This window comes from Ornithodoros turicata, chromosome 2, assembly GCF_037126465.1.
Source record: "Ornithodoros turicata isolate Travis chromosome 2, ASM3712646v1, whole genome shotgun sequence".
NCBI lineage: Eukaryota > Metazoa > Arthropoda > Arachnida > Ixodida > Argasidae > Ornithodoros > Ornithodoros turicata.
In genome coordinates, this window is record NC_088202.1 from 61,435,181 (window position 1) to 61,462,790 (window position 27,610).

The 27,610-nt window shown below is 43.9% G+C and overlaps 1 protein-coding gene across 1 annotated transcript in view; it reads left to right on the forward strand.

Moving 5' to 3' along the window:
* Positions 1 to 18,580, forward strand: part of LOC135385482 (neprilysin-1-like) — a 191,083-nt gene extending 172,503 nt beyond the window's left edge. The window contains exons 16-20 of the mRNA XM_064614821.1: positions 71 to 201; positions 10,946 to 11,011; positions 13,798 to 13,878; positions 14,323 to 14,399; positions 18,368 to 18,580. Of these exons, the coding sequence (XP_064470891.1) occupies positions 71 to 201; positions 10,946 to 11,011; positions 13,798 to 13,878; positions 14,323 to 14,399; positions 18,368 to 18,467 (455 nt within the window). The 3' untranslated portion in view covers positions 18,468 to 18,580. The remainder of the gene's footprint in view (positions 1 to 70; positions 202 to 10,945; positions 11,012 to 13,797; positions 13,879 to 14,322; positions 14,400 to 18,367) is intronic.
* Positions 18,581 to 27,610: the final 9,030 nt, after the last annotated feature.

Here is a 27,610-nt window from a genome sequence, read left to right on the forward strand (position 1 = left end):
GATCAAGCCGCTGTCTGTTTCGAATCGCTCTGTCCTGAGCTATTACATATTATTATTATTATCATTTTAGGCGGCTGGTCTGGAGGAGACGGTGCTTGGCTTGAATACACTTACTGGTCAAAGCACTCGACAGAAGAAGAGGAAAGAAAGAGAAGCTGCTTCAAGTCGCTATACAACAACTATTCTGCGGAAAACTCCGAGGTAACCTTATACCTTTGTCCAGGGAGCTCAAATACACGGCGCGCGGGCCCTTGTCCACCAAAGATAACAAAGCTACCATCTCAAATAAATTAATGCGGAATTAATAATAAAGCCAGATTTTCAAGTATTGTTTTTAGCCTTGCCCATACTGCTGCCCGTGTCCGACGGCACATTTTTCGCATGTGAGAACTTCTGGCGGCTGATGAACCTCGCCAAGTTACGGAGACGGCAACCTGGTCTTCGCGTGCACTTTGATAAACTACCCCTGTAACTCATGTGAAGATTAAGGTGGGCCCAACTTAATTATCGCAGTAAGTGAAATAGTGACACATTAAGAAAGAACAGAGACAGAACAGTTTTGTACAAAGACCATTTAATTTTTAGGAGTCATTAAATATTAATATTAAAGTAGCTAACACGAATTCATCGATTGTCATCGATTGTCGATTGTGTCACTCTGTCTTTTTTTTTTCAATTTGTTTTTACAACTTGAAGCTGTAACAAAGTCAACATTGAATTCTGTAAATATGATATTATTTCAGTGCATTTCAACATTGTCATCATTTAGTTTGTGAAGCGCTATATATTTTTCTCGAATCGTTTTTTTATATCTTCAGTACTCGATTTGAAAGGCATCATCACTTTCTGATCCCTTCCACAAGCGCAATGGTGCAGTGTACCGCCATAACGGCGGGGAATGACCCACTACATCATCATCCCATTTATGTGTGTGTGTGTGTGTGCGTGTGTGTTGAAGGGCAGCTTATTTATTTCTCTTGATGGGTCAAGTCAAGCTTTTAGTAATAAAATTCTGCACACATCGTCCGGCTCCACAATAACTACACCGCTCCTGTTTTTTGTGTACATTTTATTTTATGGTATATCAGGGCATTTTACGGTAATTACCGCCATTCCTTTCTGTGTGACCGTCCATGATGTGGTATAAGTGTCAGTGTGGTCCGCGACTTGATCTGAGTTTGAGGTCCCTGCCCCACAGTCAGACGTGCACATGTAAGGCCTTAAAATAATGATGCCGTAAACAAGAACTCAGAATGATGTCATGCTAGACGGCAGCGTTTAGACCTTTGAAGGGCGCTGCAACCAGGCGACCAGGCGCTGCAACGCTTCTTAATTAACGGTTAAAAACAAACAAACAATGAAGCAGGAAGCACTCAGGAAGACGGAAAATTTGACCCTGAAGTACGTAAAAGTAGGGATCCGTCGGTTCAAACCGTATTCGTCTCTGCTCCGGAACTCAACATGAACCTAACCAATATACTTAGATCCGACCCAGAACCGAACGTAAAAAATAACTTCATAGTGGTCAGAACGCACATTAAGCAAGGGCTGACATGGATAGCGGAGGTACCTGGATGGCAAAAAAGAAGGGACTCCCAAATATAAAGTTTCATTTCGGACAAATGTACTTCAGTGAGAACCTAACTGCGCCTAATAAATGCTTGCGCTACCAAGCTAGAACAAAGACAAGGGAGATGGGTGTATCCGATGCTAGGAGGAGATGCGGAGACAAAGCTATTCTTGTGGACTCATTTTCGGACCTTAAAAAGGTCAAGTAATTGTTCTTTTGTGTTTTTCTTCGTTGCAGCTATGAGTATAATGATTAACGAATGCCCGTATCCAAATGACCTTCTGAAACGCGTCACGACTGAGCACTTGTCAATTATTCATATTAGTGTTCGCTTAGTTGTCGATAAAAAACAGAACGAAAACTGCTGTTTCATAATATCTATGATATATATATGATATATTCTTACTAACTATCACGAAATATTTATTTTAATGTCTGATCGCTATATCTACTCTGTTGTATATCGACCACCTGGGTTTCCTTCAATTTTTAGAATATTACTTACGTTTTTCATCGCCTGAGAAATGTTCGACATTTATTCCTGGGCATTTCAATATTAATACGTTGTCAAGCTCTTCTGTGTCAAATGAATTTAGTGTTACGTTAGCAGATTATGGTTTCCAGAATTTTGTTTGTGCACTTACACGGGTAACACCATTGTCATCTACGTTATCTGATTTCATAATTAATAACTATCAGTCGCCGACTTTAATACCTGCTGTCCCTTAGAATGACATTAGTGACCATTTACCGGTTTTTCTACTTTTTTTCCATCATGCAAAGAAAGATCATCAGTATGCTCTGTTCCAATCTACAGGGTGTCCCAGATGACAGGTAACTGAATTATAAGAACAACACTACGTCACTTAGAATCACGCAATCAAACGGCGTTTGATCTTACGAGGTTTTTGCGACCTCTTGATGTGAATGTCATCTAGCTTGAGTTTTATTATGCCTATTTTTACGAAATGAACTCGAAAATTTGCCACGTACAGGTCGCTTTCTACCCCACCAATGTAAATGGCGTGCCGAATTTAGTCAAATTCATGATACCTCACAGGGATATTGAGGAGCTATCCCTTCGGAAAAAATAGCGGAATGTCATGCTTTTCGAAGCGCCAGAGCAGCGCTCGACCACTTCTTGACCGCAATAGTTGTCAGTCCGACGAAAGTAGGTTGCAAACCCAGCCCACAGAGGGATAGTAAAAAAGTTACTGTTCTTGACATTGGGAGAGGGAAGGCACGATCTCAGCGGAAGTCGGATGCCATAAGCCATGCCTGTGTTTTATCTCTTTCTACTATCACTGGGTGGGGTGAGTTTAGCAACTTTATTTTGTCGGACTGTACAACGATAGCGTGCAAAGACTCGTCGAGGGCTATGCTCTGGGAGGTTGAAAAAGCGTGATGTTCGGCTATTTTCTCCGTATTTTTTCCGCTTCTCAATATCCGTGAGAATTATCACGAACTTGAATAAATTCGTCACGCGCTTCACATTGGTGGGGCAAAAAAACGCTACCTTCATTTTGCAACTTTTATGCCCGTATTCACGTGATCTCGTGATCTCTCCGGCTCTGAAGCCCTTTGACCACAACGCATGCGCATTATTCACATTGTCACGAGATGGTTGAGGGGAGGGAGAAATTAGCAGACGACGGAAAAACCGCAAAGAGGGAGACGCCCGTTTTTTTTCTTTTCTTTTTTAGTTTTTGTTACAAGGTTGATCAAGGAAAGTTCAGGCGGCGCTAGTTGCGGGATGGTTTGTGGTGTGTGGGTAGCCGGCGGTTAAGCCTGCCTTTGTGTTTGTTAAGATGATTGCTAAAACAACGTACAAAGAGCGCGTTTGACAGGTTATTGAAGAGGCAGGGCTACGTATTCTCGTAGAAGCGATCGTTGTACTTTTGTCAGTGTTCGGTTGTCGATTGTGGTTGCGTATAATAACTGCACCTCCATGGACCATCGCTTGTTTATCGTTTGTTGTGCGGCCTGTGCTGGTGAATTGCAACGATCAAGATAGCCTTTCGATCGTTGGGGCACGTCAGCAGCGTGTTTTTACGCATTCCAGTCATACGGTGTCATGTGCGTAGCGTGTGTGCAGGCGCATCATCACGGAAGGCTGCCCTTAAAGTGACAGTCCGGTCGAAAACATAGGTCTGGGAAACAGCGCCTTATGATTGCTAATACTCCCTGTGCAAAATATTTCAGAAGAAATCGTATCGCACGATTTCTAATCGACTTTTTTCTATGCCGCAGTTGGTCCCGAGTAAAGGCCGCAGCGAGCTCTCGCGTGTCGTGCATAAGAGCAATGCCGCATGTGACTTGCGCATGCGTGTTTGCGCGACAGTTGATTGTTGCGTGCTAGCATTTGTCCATTATGATGTTTTTGAGTAGCAATCACGCGTTATGTAGACTAAAATGCAGAGTAGCGTCAATGTAAACACAGGTATCACGACGTAGCCTTCTGTTCAGTACACTCATAGACAAAAACACCTCTCTGCATTCCCAGCAACGGCGCAGTCCTCCGCTACACTTTGTCCATTGGGGACGTCATGCTCACGTGACGGCTGACGTACATAGAGGATCCTTGGGGCAAGGAGTATGCGAGGGAGAAAAACGAAACCGGATGTCTTCAGAGGAGTATTTTTTATTCGATATCTCGAAAACCACGCCATTCATTTTGTGAGCTGAAACTTTCCACCCAGCATGTAAGCTTCCGTGGCAGTTGGAAAAAATCAACTTCTGGTTTTCCCGGACTGTCCATTTAAGTAAACAGCAATAACATTGATGCAACGGTGGCCATATCCTGCATCGGACTCCCACACGCATAACTTTTATAGTGTTATGGTTTCAAGAAATTGACGTGGTACTTTACAAGGTATCACAAATCTGCAACGCGTTAAAGCATCGCTTCGCTGGCTGCGTCTGTTCGGGCGCACAACGGAAAGCGAACTGTGCAGTCCTGTTTACATCCGCGTCCTGTGAGTGTGTTTTAGCTCTGTTTTCGTTATGTTACCCATGGTGCCCCTGCCTGTGAGTTGTGTGGAAGTTGGCAATGTCGTGACCTCCTGTCGTTCTACCAGTGTGGTGCTATGGTTAATTGTGACCCCCTTTATCTACGTGCCTCTGCATATTACATTCCTGTACAAATCATCCGGCACTGAATTGATTTATTCTGTTCAGCTAACAAAGACTGGCTGTGCTGTGACTGTCACTTGCTCGAACTTAATATAATGGGAATGTACACACTTGGCCTACGGTCATATATTGAGCGCACTTGACATCACGGATGCCATATCTGCAAAAATAAAAAGGCACACTTTAGTGTCGTTACAATAGGTTCGAGCCATTCAGAGTTTGTTGTTTATTGAGACCACATACACAAAATACAAACAATCTTCTCTTTGCTGTTAAAATGGATCAAATATCTCGTACAGAAGGTCTTATTTGTATCAGTAATGGTGTTTCAAGGGTGGAGTAAACATGCCATGGACAAAGGCGAACACATACAACAACAGCTGCAACATCAGCTACAAGGAAATCCGTGCTGCTATTTGCATTGCGCCTGCTTGTTCAGAGCAGGGCCGGCGATAGGGTAAGGCGACCGCCTTAGGCCCCGCGCGCAAAGCCCTTAACCAGAGATTACTTTTCTTTAAATATCAAGTATGCGCTTAATCGCACGCGGCATGTTCGACTAAAACAGAAATGAGAGAAGAATGTGTTATGTGCCATTCTGTCATGTGATGAGAAGAAGTCCCACTTTTAAGAAAATCCACCAACCCTGCAAGCTATACCGAGGATTTCGCACCCTTCTCTCCTGCTGCCATTTCCCGTACTGCTAAAGTCTCCCACTGCGAAAATCTTACCATTTCTTATCTTTTCATTCCTGCTGGTGTGAAACAGGCCCCGCGATGCACCTTTGCCTCACGCCCTGCGCACCCCCACCACCGGCCCTGGTTCAGACTCATATATTATTGAGGAAACCCTTTTACATACCTGGTGAGGGACTTACGTATTTTTCTGCACTCATTCTTTATAAGCTCCTCTCTTGACTTCATACTAGCATTGTAAACAACCTCGCTTCCATTATCATTGCACCATTACATGCCAAACAATCACCACCACCAATGCCTAAAAACTCCCCACAGCTTATGCCACGCTATAATATGCCAGCAGAGACTTTCAGTTTAGGCTTTTTGTTCAGAAAGAACTTCTATGGTGATGCAGTTGCAGTTACCACTTCACCTTGACATAGATAGCTGAACTTGGCAGAAAAATCACATGAGAGACCCGTGTAACCTCTGCTTCTCCTTTGGCAAGGCTGCTCTGAGAACTGCCACTGTCCAATTGTGCAAATTAAGGTATTGCACGATTACATCAGCAGCTCTATACAGCGTTTTTGAGAATTAAGTCATGCTATAGGTCTCTGACTGTTCCCAGTTTTCTACACTGTCCTGTATTGCAGAAAACCTGAAATGCAGATGGTAAAGCTCTGAAAAAATTGTGCATGTGCCTCATGCATTTGTGCACTGCGTAGTTATGCAGTTATAAACTGCACAGCTGTGTGATGAGAGATTGTGCTATTTCTGGAGAAACAACACCGTGGAATATCAAAGCAAACAGCAGCACTGACCATTGCCTGCTAGCTTTCTGTATTGATATGTAATGGACAGTAAGTGGAAGGCTGCAATGGACAAATGAATGCAATGCAAATAAGCTCATATAAAGAAAAGAATGAAACTTGAAATCAGGTGCATCTTATTTACAATGAGCTGCTATTATTTTTTAGGAAATACAGGATTGTATATCTTTCTTCCACACTTTCTGTTGTCTTTTGAGACACTTTGGCAGTTGTAACTTTGCAGAAGCCGACATATTCATTCAGCTGTGTCAGCACAAAGCTACGCAACCAGACAGTATATTAGTGTAGTGAATCCGGTGTACCGCATCATCAAGGACAAAGTCTGGGAGCAGAAATGTGGGACATTGCTTAATATGCAGAAAAATAACATAGATGTTTTTGCATGGCTGACCACCTAACGTCAATAGCCAGTCATGAACATGAGGTGTCTTCAGCTGGTGTATTCTGGAAATTAATAGGTGACGTATGGGGAGGGCGGGATGGTTTGCAAGTTAACAGCAACAACAGTTTCACAGATTTTGGGCAAACACATCTATGTTGGCACACATGAAGGGCATATAGTTAGTTCATTACACTTTATTGAACTTTATGTACACATAAGTGTGCATTACAAAAAGAAAGTGGGAGGGGGCAGGGTTACACAAAAGAAACAGAGGTAGAGGTAGTGCGAAACTCCTCTTTAGAAGAAAGGAAAAATACCGCACACACAACCACAATCTTCCTGAAGCAATGGTTTGTACTGTTACAATGACATGTTTTTCATGCATTTAAGCAGGGTTAGTCACGTCACAGCCACATATCTGTACGACAATTAGTTTTCTTCACGCATTGCATTGAAGAACTGCTTTCCTGAAATAAACTAATTAAGAAGGTGAAACATATGTCACAGGCATTTTATGTCTGTTATGCACTAAAACTAGTACGCTTGAGGTGCCACATATTCTCCTGGTGATGATGTGAAGGAAGGAAGCTTCAACCTTTCCAAATGTTTTTCCAAATGTGTTTCCAAATGTAAATGAGTGCCGTGGTGTCTCGCATTGCAACAGCATCTGGGCACTCTTTCCTGTGGGCTTTCGAGTGACAGATTCATACATATTAGAATCATTTGTAAGGATGCTGATAACAACACCCTTAATTACATTAACTCCCTAATTAACTCCCTTTCTACATCTCTACCGGTTCGCTGGATTTCTACCCATCTACTTCCTTCCTTCCTTCCTTTATTACATCATATTTTTGTGACGCTAGTATGCCCATATTGCGTTCATACTGCACTCACTGGTGTGCATTTAGGGGTGGAGTGTGAGTCAAGGCAGAGGTGAGCTAGTACGAAATGGGAGTACCTGTTCCTATCAGGTAATATAGAGGACATGTCAAAAGGAAGAACCGTGGACACTTAGCACGTACCTGCACTGGTGTAAGGAGAACAAAGTTGCAACATAATTGAAAGTGCAGTGAAGTGAAGTGTATATTAGAAGTGGACATTGGTTTGGTTCATGCAGTATTACTACGATTTCTACTATTCTATACTTATTGCTCGAACTCAGCTATTTAGAACACATTGAAGACAGACACAACAGAACGAAATTGCAGGCATTTGGACATTCATAATAAATAGAGGCATGGATGCAGTGTGAATATGAATGTAGATGTATATAATAAATCTTGTGACCTGATTACACAGGAACGTGTTTTTCTATTCTTCAAGGTTTGCCTTACAGCATACGAGACTTCACAACAAGTGCACAGATCACACCAGTGTAAAGCTGGAGTGTCGCTGACATCCGTGTCGCCACCATGTCATGACATCAGTGTCATGACAGCTGTCAACAATGCATATCATGTGAGATTTGCCAGGAAATCTTGCAAGAAAATGAGCATGCCTGTGTTCTCAGATCACGTGATCTGTCATACATCTGCATGATACCCATGATTTAGCACAGACGATACAAATGTCAATCTGCCACGTGGTGACTGACCTCAGCATAGCTGCGTTTCAGACAGATTGATGTACTTGTGCGCCGCAGTACAAGCTTGCATCTTTCTGGGCAAGCAGATCAAGCTTCCAAGGGGATCAGAGCTTCCTCCATATAGTGCCCTTTCCAGAGTCAGATCTGAAATATTGTACCTTGTTAATGCACTGGGACATCCAACATATAACTCCAGGTACCCTCTCAATGCTGCTATTTTGGAATGTCACTCGCACATTTCAAAGGCGAGCTACGTGTTTGATATCCTGATCCTCTGCTCCGGCCTGGTCCTAGCTGGGTTACGCCTCGCGTACGTACAAATTATGGCATACAGACTTTAGATGTTACACTGTCCCGACTGTTAAATTGCACCGAAAATAAGATTGATATTGTTTATGGTACGAAAAAAGATGTTCTGGAATATTTCATAAGGGATTGAACATGTGCGCACGGTGTGGTGATTTGTGCTATGAAAAGGGCATTACCGTCCTTTTGTGTTTGTAAATACTATTCATCGATGAAATTCTTTACCTTGTTAATGTGTATGCCTTTGCTGCTGTACTGTTGTAGGAGACGAGCCTCGTCAAGCTTCAAGTGAAGCTTTTTGCTCGCTCCTTTTCACATCTTTGTGAATAAAGGAATATTATTATTATTATTATTATTATTATTATTATTATTATTATTATTATTATTATTATTATTATTATTATTATTATTATTATTATTATTATTATTATTATTATTATTATTATTATTATTATTATTATTATTATTATTATTATTATTATAATAATAATAATAATAATAATATTTGTGCCTTTACATGCTGGGTAACATGTACCATACTCCGCTGTATAGCTGTAAGGCACATGGAGGTATAACTGCTCGATGGAACCCCCCTCCCTCTTGTGACCTCCGTTTAGTTTAGAAGACAAACATGACGGATACATTTTTAACAGGAAACACTTAACAGTAATCTAGGAACACAAAGCTCGTTCAGAAGTACCGGCGATCACTGTAGTGTGCAGCAAGTCGTTAAATGTATCAATCAGAACCAGCAACGGTAGCACAGCACAAACTATTGTTAGTGGTGTATAACAGAGGCACTAGGGGCTGTATTAAAAGTACTACGCACAATCAGCGTCGTTTTTGTTGCTGGAGGTAGCTGGAATCAATCTATAATCCCTATGAGAATGGAATGCGGAGCACCGCAAGGGAGCATATTGGGGCCTCTCCCTTTTAACGCCAATCTAAATGATATTGTAACTGATATGAGTTCTGATGAAAGATTTATAATGTATGTAGACAATAGCAGTATTCACGTCTGCGGTACCGAAGGTGATGCTCTGGTAACACAAGCCGATATGCTTCTACATGAAGTATATCTATTGACAGAATCAAACAGTTTGAAATCAATACAAAAAAAAAAAACGGTACTGTTTAAAGCGAAGGATAAGAAAGTTCTTTTGACGTCAAATGTTCAAATTGGAAACGACGTCATTGGAATGTGTAGCGTGGTTGAGACTCTTGGTTTGTATTTTACAGAATCGACGTCCTGGTTATATCACATCGAGTGCGGGAGACTGAGAATATTTTATAAGGGTTATTCGTGCATTACATAGATGTATATCTTACTCACTCCAGGAATCATTGCACACACACACACAGACAGAACGATACGATGATCAGATGAGGAGGATGCCGGCCAAGAATCATTAGAATAATACATTCAGCCTTAATGCTCGTACAATTGCACCTCAATTACTGCCATTTGGTTTGGGGCACGGAGAGTGGACATGTCAGGCTATTCTTCGCACAACAAAGGTACTCATTATACTAGAAGATATTCCATTCCGTCATACCACAAAATATCTTTTTCTAAAAATAATATCTGGAAGCTATACAATTACAGGTTGTCTATGACATGTCGCGCAGCAATTAAAACAAATAACGAAGCAGTTTTGTCGGTATTTAAGCACCCATTCTCAACGCACCATTATCCCCTTCGCCTTTGCCGCGGGTGGGTTATTCCCCAGCTCTGAACCAATTACGGTAAACAAATGTTGGAATTTACTGTGCCTGTGCTTTTTAATTCAACTGAACATGTCGATATTGATGTTGTGTACTGTCAGAAGGGTGACGAATATTTTTTTGTGTTTTTGAGTGTTTTGTTATTATGTTTTATCATTATGTGTTAGTGTGAATCACATAGCGGTTATATTAATGTGAGCCGCGGTGTTCTATTTGTTGTCACCAGTTGCTTTCTACCGCTCCACTGCTGTATGGCAGATGAGCCTGATCAAGTAGCATCCTGCGACTTTTCGTTCACTTCCATTTCACGCTTTCGCGGATGAATTGCTATTATTATTATTATTACTATGTATTACCAAGGCTCCGGCTGTTCTTGGGCACGTTAATAAAGATATTATTATTATTATTAAAAAGGAAGGAGAAAAGCTGCTCAAATGGACCGGTCAAATGCTTCATGAAACTCGCCTCATTTTCAGGTAAACAAGAGATACACATCGCGCGTCGTAAGCTGAAACAGCATACCCATTGGCAGGTGAAGGATCCTGTGCGGGCAGTCAGAAAAAAAAATCGTTAAAGGGAAAATGAAGAAAGGCAACGCAATTTGTTCAGTTATCAGACGTTTAGGACTGAAAAGCAAGTGTGTCATGATTCTCGTGCATCGCAGAATCTTAGATGGGGTTCTCCATGTTGATGCTACTAAATATTTTCTTATGGTCCCTTTCTTCATTTCTTTCGTAGAACGTTCGGGATATTACTCTCGCAAGGGACGTGGTAGACAATGCTGGACTTCAGGTTGCTTTCAAGGTAATTATTTATCGGTGCTGCCATCACTGACATAGATGTATTCTGGGGTACTGACCTGAGTAGAAAATGAAGAGATAGCGATTTGTCGTATATGTAATTACTCAGGGTGTTTCACTTAAGAGTGACCCCTAATTATTAAAAAAAAGTACTTGAGATAAAAATTAGAAACCTCCGTCATACTTGTGAATGTTTTTGCCGCCCAAACAGGTGGCTTCCATCAGTGTACCTGATTAATTTGTCTAATTAGCTTAATTGAACTAAAAAAATTCCAAGGAAAGGTAACTTTTTTGCGCTAATTAGAAAGCCCATGCCCACAACACATTATTTCAGTCACAATTACAGGACCTTTCACGATCTTTCCACAAAAATTCGACACCCGAAAACTTGCCATCTCTGCATGCCCGTTTTCGGATTTCATGAGTGGCGGCGCTATCAGCAAGGCCCGAAGACACTCTCACTGCGCATCGACACAGCATGAGAAAAACAGAAAAAAAAAAAAAAAGGAGGGCAGGGACCGGCCCAACCACGCATTTTGTCTTCGCAAGCTTATCTGTTCGCAGCCATCAGTTACCGATAATCACCGACACCGGATCTTCTGTGGTGTTTCCTGTGTTGTCCTTTCCTCATCCCCATACCTTAGGCGGGGCAACATGAACGATCGCGCCTTGATGAGCGACGGTTTTTCGGGCAATTTTTACGTGTTTTCGGGTGTCAAATTTTTGTGGAAAGATCGTGAAAGATCCTGTAATTGTGACTGAAATGGGGTGTTGTGGCCATGGGCTTTCTAATTAGCGCAAACAAACGTTACCTTTCCTTGGGAATTTTTTTAGTTCAATTAAGCTAATTAGATAAATTAGTGAGGTACACTGATGGAAACCACCTGTTTGTGCGACAAAAACTTTCACAAGTATGACGCAGAAGGTTTCTGAATTTTATCTCAATTACATTTTTTTTAAATAATTAGGGGTCACTCTTAAGTGAAACACCGTGTATATATTTTTGAGTCTTTAGGTCACTTACGCAGCTGAATGTGTTCGCCTGTGTCGGATTTTCACGTTTGGACCAGAATTGCAATAGACAGTGAGACGAACATTTATTCCACTCGGGTTGTGCTTTGCTTAGGAAATTAAAAAACAGCCCGAATAAGCATACCTAGACGGCAGAGCAACATAACGGAAACGTCACATGACAAGCGCTTCAATGAATAATAGTCGGTAGGAAGACCATGTTGACAATGAGGACTCGATGCTAATAGACCATCTCGCAGCAGCTCTGACAGCATAAGGACCCATTTTGTGAAAGTTATGCTAACTGTAAGCTTTGGAGAGCAACCGGTTTCGAAGATTGTAGTAAGATAGTCATGTGTAGTGTAGTAAGTCTAGTAATTACACATATTCCTACACGTAGTATGTGCAGTAACCAGGGGTGGGCAGTAACACTCATATTTTGTGCAGTCGACCCCGTTGATCCGGGCTTGACCGTTCCCAGCGAAAATGACCGGATAGCGGGGCATCCAGATAAGTGAAACACGATATTGAGCTGTCCGCGAGGTCCGTATTTATTTGGTAATAAATATGAAACTGTCCATACTCATTTGGGCAAGATTATTAAAGCACCAAGCTCTCGTAAGCTCTTAGTTGTGGCACTAACTTCAGGAACGTTACTCTTTTTCTCAAAAAACACCAGAGTTTACTTCGGGGCCTCTTAGAGTGTCACCACACGTGCTTCTTCAGTGTCGTCATCTGATTCACGGCTGTCGTCATTGCAATTGACAATATCAACGACGACTTCATCAGAAACGATGGCGCACGTTTCATCACATCGAGGTGCTCGAAATCCGCTGGCGGACTTTTTGACTGACTTTCTTACTTTCGGACTGAAGGTCCTTCCTTCCTCTGCAGTTAAAACGACTGGGCTAGTCATCACCCCGCATGGGTACAATGGGTTGTCGCCCACGCTGGTGAAAACGTATGTCGCACACTGACTCTGACCCAAGACGGGATAAGTGAGGCAGGTTGTTGGGTACTTTCCTATAGTGGTTCCTGGAAATTCTTGTCCGGATCCGGAAGCTGAAGCCCGGATAAATGAAGCTAAAACGCGTGGACTGAAATCTGTCCCCACGGCTTCTGTCCGGATAGCGCGGGATCCGGATAAATAAAGTCCTGATCAACGGGAGTCGACTGTATTATAATACAAATACATAATACTTGCCAGAAATCAGTATTATAATACATAATGCCTTGACTTTAAGCTAGTATAATGCATAATACTAATACTTCTGCATATTACAACGGTAATATTGGTAATAACTTAACCTAGAAACTCAACTCTAAGACGCGGATTATCGCTAAAGAAAAGGCAGAATTACGGCCACAAATACACAATTTGCGGTCCACTTGAGGCGTTCATTATATTCTTCAGTCATTGTTTATTGGAGGCATTTACATTTTAACAGCAGCATTTTCCCGAAGGGACAGTCCCCTAGTGCGCGTCTGTTCGCTTTATCCTTTCATACTTCAGATGAGCAGAAGGTTGCATTTAGGTGGACCACGAGGAACCCATTTCCGCAAAGAAAACGTTAGGTTGACTTGGGAAATTTCGAAGTTCACTTCGAAAAATTAAAATTCTATCAATTGAAATGAAATGAAAATGGCATCAATATGTGCCAAATGTTCATGACAAAAAAAAATCCCTCGACCGCATGTCTCTCTCTTCCCTACGTTATTTAGTATGAATTTCTGTTACGGTTGGTGGAACACCTTGTATGATAAAAATCCCTGTTCCAGGCCCTAGGCGGAGGTGAAGACTGTTACATGGAGGGGATGAACCGCACCCGCAACCAGCTCTTCTTCATATATGCAGGCCTTGTATGTACAAACATTTATTTGATTGTTTTTTTTGTTCTTCTTTTTTTTTTTGTTTTTTGTTGTATACGTTCAGACCGCTGTATTAGAAACGCACAGCCCTTACTGCGTGTATGATATCTCATTTTAACTCCGGGAGGAATGAAAAGATAATTCCGCGAGAAGGTGACATTGACTGTCTAAACTGATGGGCCAACGCATGGAGCATCGAAAAACATCACTCTGCTTCGGTGCGCTGGAACATTCCAGTGCACCATAAGTACGGGGTGCACGAAAACTAGCACTCGAGTATTAGGTTAGCCCAGTTGAGGCAGAAAATTGGAGTCCTACCCAATAACTTATTTAGTAGGTATAGAATGGTAATCCATATGCACCACAGCACCATGTGTCGAAAAAAGATGAACGTGGTACTCTCTTCATGCTTCATGCATATATCCTGTGTTGCAGGGCATGTGCTTAAATACGCGTGAAATTCTTCTACGGAGACCGGAAGACGCCAAGTACTTCAGTTCAGCAAAGCAACGGTGAGTTTATTGAGATGAAACCATGAATACCAAAAGAGAAAACAACTGCTTTTAGACAATTCACAGAACGCTAAATCGATTGACTTTTAGCCGTATTAGAAGCAGTTGACCGACTGAACCAGTACCAACTTCGATGTTCGTGCTATGCAAGTGTCATCTGCGCAGCATTCAACTTTGAATTATTTGTCTCCCAAATAATTTATCATACCCTGCACGAGCATGAACTAGGTACGTGTAGTTTTTTTTTTATCCGTTACAGATTTCAAAAACAGTTGTGAGAGCAGCACTAATGCCATTTTGTTGCAGCGGTGGCCCTGTGGGATAGAGCATGTAACTACTGAACGACTACTTGCCTAAAATTAATTCATTACCGTTTTAATTGGGTGTTTTCGCGAAAATACGAGATAGCAGAAGTGGAGGCGACCATTACGTGAATATAACCTTTTTCTCAAAAATCCTTAAACGAGCACGTACTTTGAGATATAAATCGCCAAGTTAAGGTACGCAAATGAGGTGAAACCGGAACTACGCATTCCTCGAGCGCAGAAACGACATCGCTTCGGCTTGTCTGGGCCACAAAGCGGTCTATCTGGCCAACAGATCAGAGTGTATTCCAATTAGGTCGGTCGCACGTGGCCCACCGACGCGAACACCCTTCTCCCTCTTTTTGCACTCAAGAAGTGCCTAGACCTGGTTTCCGTTTTGTACGCAAAGTTCAGTGATTTATAGAGTACGTGCTGGTTTCAGGATTTTTGAGAAAGGGGTGCACTCTTAAAAATGAACTTCACCACATAGCACGCTCCTAGCCAAGCATCACCCCGAATGACAACGTTCTCGCCCTAGATTTGTTGAAAACGGGAGGAGGAGCCTATTTTGTGCCGTGCATAATGGCACAAAATAGGCTCCTCCTTCCGTTTTCAACAATCAGGGGCGAAAACGTTATCATTCTGAGTGATGGTTGGCTAGGAGCGTGCTATGTGGGGAAGTTCATTTCTAAGAGTGTGGATTAAAAAAAAAAGATCGCCTCCCATTTTGCTCGAATTTTCAATAAACCATTGAATTAAAAAGTTAATTAATGATATTTTGATAATTAGGCGTTGAGTATTTACACGCTCTTTCCCACAGGACGTCAGCCCGGACGCGTAACCCATCCGTAAAACTGGCATCAGTGCTGCTCTCGCAACTTTTTTTAACAAATCCGTAACGAATAAAGAAAACACGATGTATACAGGGTGTCTGCTCTAACGTGTCCAGAAATTATATTTAAAGCGAGTGATAAAAGAAAAGCAAGTGGTACTCTTCTGCTACTTGAGTAAGAAACAGGTACTGCTTCAGTAGTAGCACCTTTTTCTTAGTCAAGTAGCTGAAAAGTAGAGCTCGTTTATCTTTTATCGCTCGCTTTACATACAATTTCTGGACACGTTAGAGCAAACACCCTGTATAAGCATACAGCTCAGATTATGTGCAATTTTTAAAATCGAAATCCTCAGAGAACGGTGCTTCACATGTGGTGACGAAGTCACGGTTTAACCGCTTCAGCTGGTTTTCACATCTGTCCTGCTGGTGGGTTGCCAGATGATGGGAGACTTCTCGAGTTTGTTGAGAGCTAGGATTCGGTGTTCTGCGTATGGAGAAGCCATGGATAATGATGATGTGGCCAATCTGAGAATTATTTTCGCGCACGTCCTATCAAAGAGGCAAACACAATGGAGACGAGATTTCTATGTCCCTTGCTATCTCCCCCTCTACTTTTTACTCTACTGTGCCGTTACACTCTATAACATTTCCTTAAAGGGGCACTAAGGCTAAAAACTATCTCTTCGCGATACGAAAGATTTCGTTATCATGAGAATAATGCAAAAGGAACGCGATTCACGCGTTGCGCTGTTTGTAATTAAAACGTGAATAAAGGTGCCAGTTTGGAGGTTCCTTTTTCCTTCCCCCGAATCGGGCGAAAAACGTCAAGGGCATCCAAGCGCATCCAATTATCAAAGCAAACATATTGCGGGAACTGCCCATTCCCGCCTTTCTTTGTCCAATCAACGCGGTGCGAGGGAAGATTCGACTTGGCTGTGACGCGTAGGGATACACACATCGCCGTGGCGCATCTGTAGTAGAGCAAGCGTTCGCTAATACCGCCACACAACACGGTAGCAAGAACAGAATCAGGCAGCGTTCATGCGGGGTAACTTTCTTCAGCAACTATGCTGGCAGTCTGCCGAAACCGGGAGCCTCCAGCAACCCGAGTTGCTCGGCATCGTTCCCACAGTGAAACTTTCAGAAGCCGTTCATGCACCCGCCAACCAGTGACGGAGCATTGCCATGTGATTCCCGATTTCCTTCGTGGTTTCATGGGTTCAGATGCTGCATGGTCGACTGAGAAAAACGTTATTTTATTTTTTCACTAATGCCACACCAACATGTCAATAACCATTTATTAAAGATAATGGTGATCTTTTGGCGTATAAACCGGCTAAGATTTGGTAAACAGCAGCCCTAAAAAAGAATAAAAAAAGAACATGCGATCAGTTGGATTCGAACTCACATTCTCCGATTTCCGTAAGGTTGCAACATTTTCCGTGGGTGGAGCTACCGAGTCGCACGTGGGCGATCTCGAAGTGGAAAGTGGGACATATTACGACACATCCCTATTCGTCATTTTGACGTGAAACTCCTCATTACACGCCCCTCACAATCAGCGCGCATCGCGAAATAGCGCGCGCTTGTTATTCTTCTTACGTTGCATTTCGAGTGTATTCGAAACAATGAACGTTGAGTACAGAATGTACCTCCTTCCAGTATCCTATGAGACCCACAAATACCAACCCCTTTAGCGCCCCTCGGTCACTACCTCTTTTCTCAAAGGGATAGCGTGCAGCAACTTGCTTTGGGGAATATCACTGTTCGATTGCCCGTATAGCTTCAAATGCACGACTGCAAATTATTTCGCGAAAAATCGGTATTGTTATTCAACAAATGAAATTTGAATTCTTCACACAATATTTCGAATAAAAAAGTCAAGTTGGCAACACAGCCATCAGTGAGGTCACGGGGAATCGCCGCTGATTGGTTGTTTGAAGGATCGCCGCTCGTGCGCGGGCAGACGACGTACGTCTAGCATTTCTGTCAGCTTCTGTGATGCTTTTCGAACTTTGAATCGTGTTCTTCGGTTTCCGAAAGCAGTATTTTTATCAATATGCTGTGTGGTAATCGCTACAGTGTGCCCAGAATACCGCGGTGAGGAACCCTGCCATTTTGTCTTATCATCATCGGGACGATGCTGGAACGCTTCTTATACAAACTCACGAGTGCGTATCCATGGGAGAGAGTAAAAGGAAAGGAATGTTTTCAACTGAGCACCGTTTCGAAATGGGTGGTTTACTCGGGCGATTCCCAGAACAACTGATCGTCATCGTCACTCTCAACAGCCTCTGTTCTTGAAAGTCAGCTTAGTTCCTATAACTGGCGGTCTGCTGTATACGGCTGCGTGCGTGCTAGAAGCGCTGCGTCTAGCATCTGTGTCTAGACACTTCTCAATCCTATACTCCAGTTGTTCGGGCGCTGACGTACTCGAGTAAGGTGGCGGTGACTACTTAAGGTTACGTTTATGCTTTGGACCGTCCTGAATTCGATGTTCATTTCTATTTTCTTTCGCGGTACCTGCTGAAGCGTCACTACGCCTGTTGCTAAGTGAGACGGAATCTACACTAAGATGCGTCCTGCAGCAGTCTGGCATAGGACATTAGATAAATGTGATAGCATCATTAGCATTCACTTGTATGCGAATGTTTGCTGCATTGTCCTTTAATGCGTAGCTTTAAAGTTTAAGCGCGTTTAAGCTTGAGCTGCTGACTAGTCCTGCACAGAGGTAAAAGGATGGATTCGTGAAGTTCGCGTGGAATTAAACGCAACAACGCCATGCTAATATGTGATGTAGGAATTGAGAGAATGGTTCTCTTGTTTTACAGTGTTAACGTTCCGTTTGGAAACATGCGGGAATTCGCAGAGGCTTTCGAGTGTAAGGATACCGACAACATGTCGTTCAAGAACAGGTGCTCATTCTGGTGAACATCATCATGGCCAAGGAGTGAAGACAACGGTATATAGCATGGTGCATGCACGAGATATTTCACATTTACTGGTCGAATGACAACGCTCTGACTACAACAGTAAGCAGCAAATCAAATAAATCAATAAAGATATTCATTGGAATCAAATTGAATTGACATTTAGACTGTACAATGACAGGTGCTACTCCACAATGAAGTTGCAAATTACTCTTCTGTTCCTATAGAAAGTGAGTTGTTCTTCACGCACATGCAGATGTGTCTGGACGAGCACTCATTTTGTCGCGATGTGGCGCTGTTACTCTTCATTAAAAAGTCGCTAGAGTGCATCCTCTTCGTGGTATGAAAGATCCCGTCACCATGATAGGAACGCAAAAGAAACGGGGTTCATCCACCTCGCCGTTTGTAATTAAAGCGTGAAGAAATGTACCAATATGGAGGTTCCTCTTTCCTCCGAATCGGCGAAAAGCGTCAAAAGGACGTTACCTCCAGCGCACGCAGTTGTCGAAGGAAATATGTTGCGGGAACGTCCCATCCCTGCATTTCTTTGTCGAATCACCGCCGTACGATGCACCTCGCCGAGACACATACTCTGAGGGCGCATCCATGATATTTTTGAGGATGGTGTTCAGCCAGGGACAGCATACTAGTAACGTGACCTAAGCTCAATTAAACACTATGTGAAGACAGCAGTTGGGGAGGGAGTAAAGACACCCGGACCCCCCCCCCCCCCCCTCTAGACCCGCCCCTGCGCATAGGGTAAGGTGGTCTATGTTGAAGACAGTTGAACTATTTTGTTCATAGCAGTCAGCATAATCGCCTAAATTGTATCATAATTCGTTAACAGAATACCCAAACCTTCGAGAAATGATCCACAAGTTACTGTGGTGCAAAACCAGATATTTATTTCGTACGAGCCAAAAATGGCAGGCTACATATTTTCATCAACTTACCACACCCTATGGGTAAGTTGAGGACATCAAAAAGTTAATACCGGGTTAAAATTTTGTCTTTTGTTTGGGCCAGCCGAAACGGTGAGCCACGAGTAGTGTACATGGAAACACAGGGCAGTGACACAGCATCACAACGGTGAGATCATATTTTATTAGCCGAGGAGCAGAAATGAGCGAAAGTTACACATAGGACAAAAAAGGGCCCCTGTTACCTCGAACACATCTGCAAAACAGCGTCTCACGTCTTTCTAAAAAGTCACGTGCAGAACGTCAACGCGTTACTTCAAAGCCTAGACAACTGTCTGTACCGTAGACAACAAGTTTGTGCTCACCCTGGTGTCACAGACAAGAAAAAATATTGCTAAGAAAATTCCACGCGAAAAACCCAAACTGTCCTCAACTTGCCCCCGTCTTCAAGTAGCCCCACTTTACCCTACTCTGTAGTAGCGGCAGGCCCCCACAGCTCCCCATAGAGCCCTAGTTCGAGATAATTGAGTCAACAGTGGGCATGCATCCAATGAAAATAAGCTATGATGCCTACTATTCGGCCAGTCAGGAGTTTCAGTTTGGCTCGCCTTCTGGCCGGTCCTGGCTGCCATCGAGGTTTACTGGTTACGCTCGTTATTCTGTATTCCAAAACAACTAAGGCAAAATTTTGACAAAATACATATTTATTTGGTGCATCGCATTGACTCAAAAGTCTGACAGAAATATTCACCATGCGTACAGAGCCCAAAGCGTTGCGTTCGTTGACAGATTGAAACCAAACCAAGTTCGGACTCGCAAAAGACACACACAGCCTACTCATGGAAGCGAGCGACGCTGACATGAGTGCATGCGATTTCACGGTGAGCATCTTCTTTCGTTGCTTGCAGTGCATCAAAGGTTACAACCAAACGGGAAATGCTTGTGTCGCTCCGACACCGAATTATGTCTCCGTTGTGACTACATTTGAAAATTCGACGGTGCTGAAAAGTAGGCGTCAGCTCACCAGTCACCACTGCATTCCAGTTCTGAACTGGAGAGACTGTTCGGCATAGGCGCCGACTGAGGGGGGGGGGGGGCTTGGGGCCTGAGCCCCCGGGAACTTTCCCAGGGGGGAGGCAGGCCCCCCTGGGAAGTCTACCCAGCTGACACAAGATGAAAGTTTCGAGGGATATCCTAAGAATCACGTGTTTCATGCAAGTGATCATGAAAATCCCGTAAAAATTTGACTCACAACGTAGCAACACCGAAATCCCGACGCCCTGCCCGACCTCTGCGCATGAAAGGGGAGGGGGGAGGGGGGGCGACGTTGTGCTTGAAAATTCGATTGAAAATTCGCTTGATACGATTGAAAACTCTCCGCCTATGGTTCGTAGGATGATACGAGGGTGGTTCCATAAGTTTCCGGCCCGAGGTAGAAAATGCGCGCGAATTTGAAAATGCGATTAAGGACGCGTGGCGGCATCTGTTGGAGGGGCCGGAGCACTACTCTCAACCCTCTCCGTGCTTTTGTCGGTTGGAGAGCGGCATTTCAAACAGCCAGGGTGCACTCTTCAGTTAAAATGGAAAAAAATCGAGTAAGGCGCTGTGATAAAATTCTTGACAAAAGAGGGACTTTCGCCTAAAGAAATTAAAGCACGACTGGACAACGTGTACAGGGATGCCTCTCCGTCGTACACAACGGTAAAAGACTGTGCTAAGCAGTTTCGACTGGGGCGAGAGTCCATTGAAGATGATCCACGCGATGGTCGTCCAGTGGAAGTGGTGACACAAGAAAATTTGTCTCTTGTCGAGGAGGAAGTGCTGAGCGACAGGCGTCTGAAGGTGAAGGAAATCTCAAAAAAGGCTGGGGCTTTCCAAGACAACCGTTTCTCGCATCATCGGCGAGGGCCTTCACGTGAAAAAGGTCAGTGCGAGATGGGTGCCACGACTCCTCTCGTCAGTTCAAAAGCAACAGCGCGTCGTCTGTGCCAAATAGTTTTCGGAGCTCTGTCAAGAGAACGAAGAAGAAATGTTGAAGTCAATTGTCACAGGGGATGAGACTATGGTGCTCTACTATGATCCCCTCTCGAAAAAGGAGTCGATGTAATGGCGCAAACCAGGAGACGCACCCCCAAGAAAAGCCAATGTCACACAATCCACAAAGAAGATCATGGCAACAATATTTTGGGATTGTCACGGGATCCTCCTCATCGACTGCAAAGAGAGGAACACCACAGTGAATGCGACTTATTATGCTTCACCCCTGCACCGACTGCGAGACGCCATCAAGGAAAAGAGGCGCGGCAGGTTCAGTCGAGGTGTCCGGTTGCTCCAGGACAATGCCCCTGTCCACATGGCTTCTCTTGCCAAGGCTGCATTGAAGGAGTGCGGCTTCGAAGAAATCCATCACCCACCCTACAGTCCAGACTTGGCACCGAGTGACTACTTCCTGCTCTGAAACTTGAAGAGGGATCTCAGAGGACGGAGATTTCAAAACGATAGTGAGGTGCAAGAGGCAGTTTTCCAGAATTTTGCGGACAAAACTTCGGAGTATTTTTTCAAGTGTATAAGAATGCTGGTTGAAAGGTGTCAAAAGTGCATCCAAGTCAAGGGTGACTATGTCGAAAAGTGATACACTTGTTTCGTATCTAAGACTATTAAAAGTTGGTCGGGCAGGAAACTTATGGAACAACCCTCGTGTATATATATATATATATATATATATATATATATATATAAGCAGGAAAAATCAGAAGACGACAAAGAGCTTACAGGAAAACACAAAGGGGAGTTTATTAACACATATAGGGATAGGGGTCGACGTTTCGGCAGTCAGCGCTGCCTTCGACGAGACTGGGGTTTGGTGACAAGAACAAGCTTTATATATGGGAGAGGGTTATGTACAAGGGAAAGAGAGCAGCGCATGCGCTTTTGTCATGACTAACACAGGTTGGTGACTAAGTGAAAGGGGAATGACCGGGTCTGTGCAGCAGGACCTTGAGGAAATACCCGTGAGCCTGAAAAAGAGACAAAAGAGCGTATGTATTGTGCTGGATTAGGAATGCAGGTCGCGAATAGTAGAAAGGATTCCTGGATCTTCGTTTATCTGACACTGGAATTTATGAATGAGATAAGACTCGCGCTGTTCCCTGAGCCGTTGGGAAGGAAAGCCTGACTGCAGGATGAAAATAGATATATTGGTGATTGAGTGTCCTGGTTTACTGAAATGGCGCGACACTGGCAGATTAGGTTTCTTCGCGACGTCAGATTTGTGGTTATTGAATCGCGTTCTAAATGACGTGGTTGTCTGTCCGATATATTGGGCGTTGCATTCATTGCATTGAAGAAGATAGACAACATTGGAAGAATTACAGTTAAAGGGACTATGAAACGATTTTTTTCTTCATTTCGTTCGAAAGAAGACATTTTTCTGAGTCTAGAACCGAAATTTTACTTTCGCCGCGCGAGCGGATTTCTCGGGAGCGAATTTAAACGGAGCGGCGAAGGGAGGACAGCTGGCGCCGCGCCGTGACGAGCTGCCGAGCGGAGACACAACGGGTAACTTGACGCGACCACGGCCGGCTCAGCAACACGTCATCGTGACGTGTTGCCGAGCCGACGAATCCCGCCAGGAGCATGCGCCGTAGGATCCCGCGTATGCGTTCATCGGGAGTGGAAATCTCCATGACAGCAGCTTTCGCGCGATCGGCAGATTTCGGCAGTGGCGGCAGCCACAGCGCGAGCTCGCGGCATTACTTGCCATTGTGCAACACCGGTGACGTAACGGGGAACAGAAGAGCGGTCCGTCCAGTTACACCATCGGCAGGGAAATATGCGCGGGAGAGAGGAACGCGGAAGAGGCATTTCCAGCGCGCGCTCCTCGCAGAGTGGAGCGATTTCGTCCGGAAAAATTTGTGGCATATTAGTTTCTCTGCGGGAAGAACAGTTTCCATCGAAAAAAAGTATGGGGGTTCGGGAAATTTCATAGTCCCTTTAAAGTCGCCATTAATGTTGACCCGATAATTAGAATTGGTACTATCTGCAGAGTTAGCGGCTTGCATTGATTTACAAATTTGGCATCTGGTTGCATTACAAGGGTGGCAACCAATGTTATTTTCTGGAAGTTTGTTAATTTTGGCATTTACTAGTCTGTCTTGGATGTTCCGCGCCCGGCGATAACTTACGCGCGGTGGCTGTGAGAATATTTCCTTCATCCGATCAGATTGTGAAAGAATTGTGTAGTGGCGGTTGAGTATCCGGCTAATGTTAGGAACGCTGCCATTGAATGTGACAGTGAGATTTACTGCAGAATTTTCGTTGGCTCGAGGAGATCTTTGGAGCAATTGTTGGCGATCCGTGGATCTTGCTCTGGCTATAGCGTCTTTAACAAGTTTGTCCGGGTATTCACGATCAATGAAGGTTTGTTCTAGTCGTTGGAGATGGTTGTCTAGTTCGGCATCGTTAGTGCATATTCTGCGGTAGCGCAATGCCTGACTATAAGGTATGGCTAACTTAGTATGCCTTGGATGGCAACTGCGGAACGATAAGTATTGCTGAGCATCGGTAGGCTTCCGGTATAAGTTGGTTGAGGTGCCGCCGTTTTGTAACTTGACTTCCATATCCAAGAAGGTAACAGTGGAGGCGGAGTAGTGGGAGGTAAATTGAATGTTAGGGTGAATTTGGTTGAACCGGTTGATGAACGTGAGAAGGTCGCTTTCAGAATGAGGCCATATGATAAAAATATCATCTAAAAATCTCTTGTACACAAGTGGTTTCAACACGGAACATTCGAGAAATGTTTCCTCCAGGGATGCCATGAAGATATTTGCATAGTTGGGGGCCATTCTCGTGCCCATGGCTGTCCCGTTAACTTGCAGATAGTGCTTGTTATCAAATTCAAAGTTATTGGAGGTCAAAATCAGTGTTAGCAGTTCGGTGAGGACAGTAGGATCATACGGCTGGTCAGGTTGATTTTTGTATGCTGAAACGGCCGCTGCTATACCATCTGCGTGGGGAATATTAGTGTAAAGGGACGTGACGTCTAACGTTGCCAAGAGACAGCTTGAGGGAACGGTTACTTGCGATACAGTTTGAAGGAAATGGTTGGTATCTTTGACGTAGGAAGGTAATTTAGAGGGGATAGATTTGAGAACGTGATCGACGAAGGACGATATATTTTCGCTAGACGTGTTTGAAATTCAAACTTACAGATTAAGATGGCTTCTATGGCTGCACGTAGAGAAACAGATACTCATGGAACGATGCGACAGCACCAGAGGACACGTGTTTCGCCGTGTTTGCGGCTCGTCAGCCCTGGGTAGCTGCGCATCGTTCGGGATTGGCAAACCGGGGGTCACTCAGCGAGCGATATACACCTGGGAGGGTGACCAATCACTCCTCAATGCCACAGTGCAGGCCAGTGAATTATAAAGAGGGGAGAAAAGCCATTAAGAAAAAAGTAAATGACGCTAGACGTGTTTCAAATTCAAACTTACAGATTAAGATGGCTTCTATGGCTGCACGTAGAGAAACAGATACTCATGGAACGATGCGACAGCACCACAGGACACGTGTTTCGCCGTGTTTGCGGCTCGTCAGCCCTGGGTAGCTGCGCATCGTTCGGGATTGGCAAACCGGGGGTCACTCAGCGAGCGATATACACCTGGGAGGGTGACTGAGCACTCCTCGATGCCACAGTGCAAGCCAGTGAATTATAAAGAGTTGAGAAAAACCGTTAAAGAAATAAGTAAATGACGCTAGACGTGTTTGAAATTCAAACTTACAGATTAAGATGGCTTCTATGGCTGCACGTAGAGAAACAGATACTCATGGAACGATGCGAGAGCACCAGAGGACACGTGTCTCGCCGTGTTTGTGGCTCGTCAGCCCTGGGTAGCTGTGCACCGTTCGGGATTGGCAAACCAGGGGTCACTCAGCGAGCGATATACACCTGGGAGGGTGACTGAGCACTCCTCGATGCCACAGTGCAAGCCAGTGAATTATAAAGAGGGGAGAAAAACCATTAAAGAAATAAGTAAATGACGCTAAACGTGTTTGAATGTATATATATACATATATGGAGAAGATGGAGAAGATATATATATATATATATATATATATATGGAATATATGGAGAAGAATAAAAGTTCAGAAGGCCACGAAGTAAATACAGTTATGAAGGAATGAAGGGCAAACAACGAAGTGGGGGGGGGTAGATGAATTAAAAAACGGGGCGATTTATTACAATTTAAACTAATAGAAAGATATCTAGGGGTATGGTCAACGTTGCGGCGGAAGCTCCGCCTTCTTCAGGACTAAGATATTAGAAGGGTATCTTGAAGCCTTTGTACATGTGTAGCATGACGTCACAGTCGGGGTTTGCGCCACCTGGCGGTCGTTCGGGTCAAGCTCGGTAATGTTGTTGTCTCAAGTCCAGGCGTGAGGTCATCGTCCTTGGGGTCGGAAGGGTGTCAGGAGTCCGGCTGAAAAGAAAAGAAAAGAAAGCAGTACCTTATCTTACCTTCTTATTGTTGACAATATACCAGGGTCCTCGTTAATGGCGGACTGGAATTTGTAGATAAGGTAAGATTCCCGTTGTTCTCGTGATCTATCGGATCAAAGTTTGATTGGAGAAGAAAATTGAAACTTGGTTAATTGAATGGCACGGTTGGCTGAAATGGCGCGAAACTGGGAGATTTTTTTTTTTTTGTCACGTGTGATCGGTGGTTATTAAACCTAATTCGAAAAGACGTTTTCGTCTGGCCTACGTACTGTGACTGGCAAGCGTTACACTGAATTAAGTAGACAATGTTTGAGGAGTTGCAATCTAGATCTGCGCTGATTTTGACGGAAAAGTTGGAGTGGGTGCTCTTAACGGATTGAGCCGTTTGCATTAGTTTGCAAATCTGACATCTACGACCGTTGCATGAATGGCAGCCAGTTGGTAAATTCTCTGGTTCTGTTACTTTAGAGCGAACTAAGATATCTTGTAGGTTGCGTGCACGTCTGTAGGTTCACGTGGTGGGTCGGGGAAAATTTCCTTAGTGCGTGCGGACTGGTCATAGGCTGGTCAGGTTGATTTTTGTATGCTGAAACGGCCGCTGCTATACCATCTGCGTGGGGAATTATTCTTTCGACAGTGGCACTGTCTCGGTCAGGTTGTCCTGACGAAGACAGTGCCACTGTCGAAACGTCGACCCCTTGCCCATTTTACTTTTTAAAGTCTCCCTATGTAATAAACTAGTGTTTGTAACTTCCCTAAAATCTGTTTCCGCGTCTTTTTTGGAACTTCTGTAAAGCTTCGTGGCCGTTTGATAATCCTTTTACCTCACCCTATAGATAGATACTCATGGAACGATGCGACAGCACCAGAGGACACGTGTTTCGCCGTGTTTGCGGCTCGTCGGCCCTGGGTCTCTGCGCATCGTTCGGAATTGGCAAACCAGGGGTCACTCAGCGAGCGATATACACCTGGGAGGGTGACTGAGCACTCCTCAATGCCACAGTGCAAGCCAGTGAATTATAAAGAGGAAAAAAGCCATTAAAAAATAAGAAAAATTACGCTAGATGTGTTTGAAATTCAAACTTACAGATTAAGATGGCTTCTATGGCTGCACGTAGAAAAACAGATACTCATGGAACGATGCGACAGCACCAGAGGACACGTGTTTCGCCGTGTTTGCGGCTCGTCGGCCCTGGGTAGCTGCGCATCGTTCGGAATTGGCAAACCAGGGGTCACTCAGCGAGCGATATACACCTGGGAGGGTGACTGAGCACTCCTCAATGCCACAGTGCAAGCCAGTGAATTATAAAGAGGAAAAAAGCCATTAAAAAATAAGAAAAATTACGGTAGATGTGTTTGAAATTCAAACTTACAGATTAAGATGGCTTCTATGGCTGCACGTAGAAAAACAGATACTCATGGAACGATGCGACAGCACTAGAGGACACGTGTTTCGCCGTGTTTGCGGCTCGTCGGCCCTGGGTAGCTGCGCATCGTTCGGAATTGGCAAACCAGGGGTCACTCAGCGAGCGATATACACCTGGGAGGGTGACTGAGCACTCCTCAATGCCACAGTGCAAGCCAGTGAATTATAAAGAGGAAAAAAGCCATTAAAAAATAAGAAAAATTACGCTAGATGTGTTTGAAATTCAAACTTACAGATTAAGATGGCTTCTATGGCTGCACGTAGAAAAACAGATACTCATGGAACGATGCGACAGC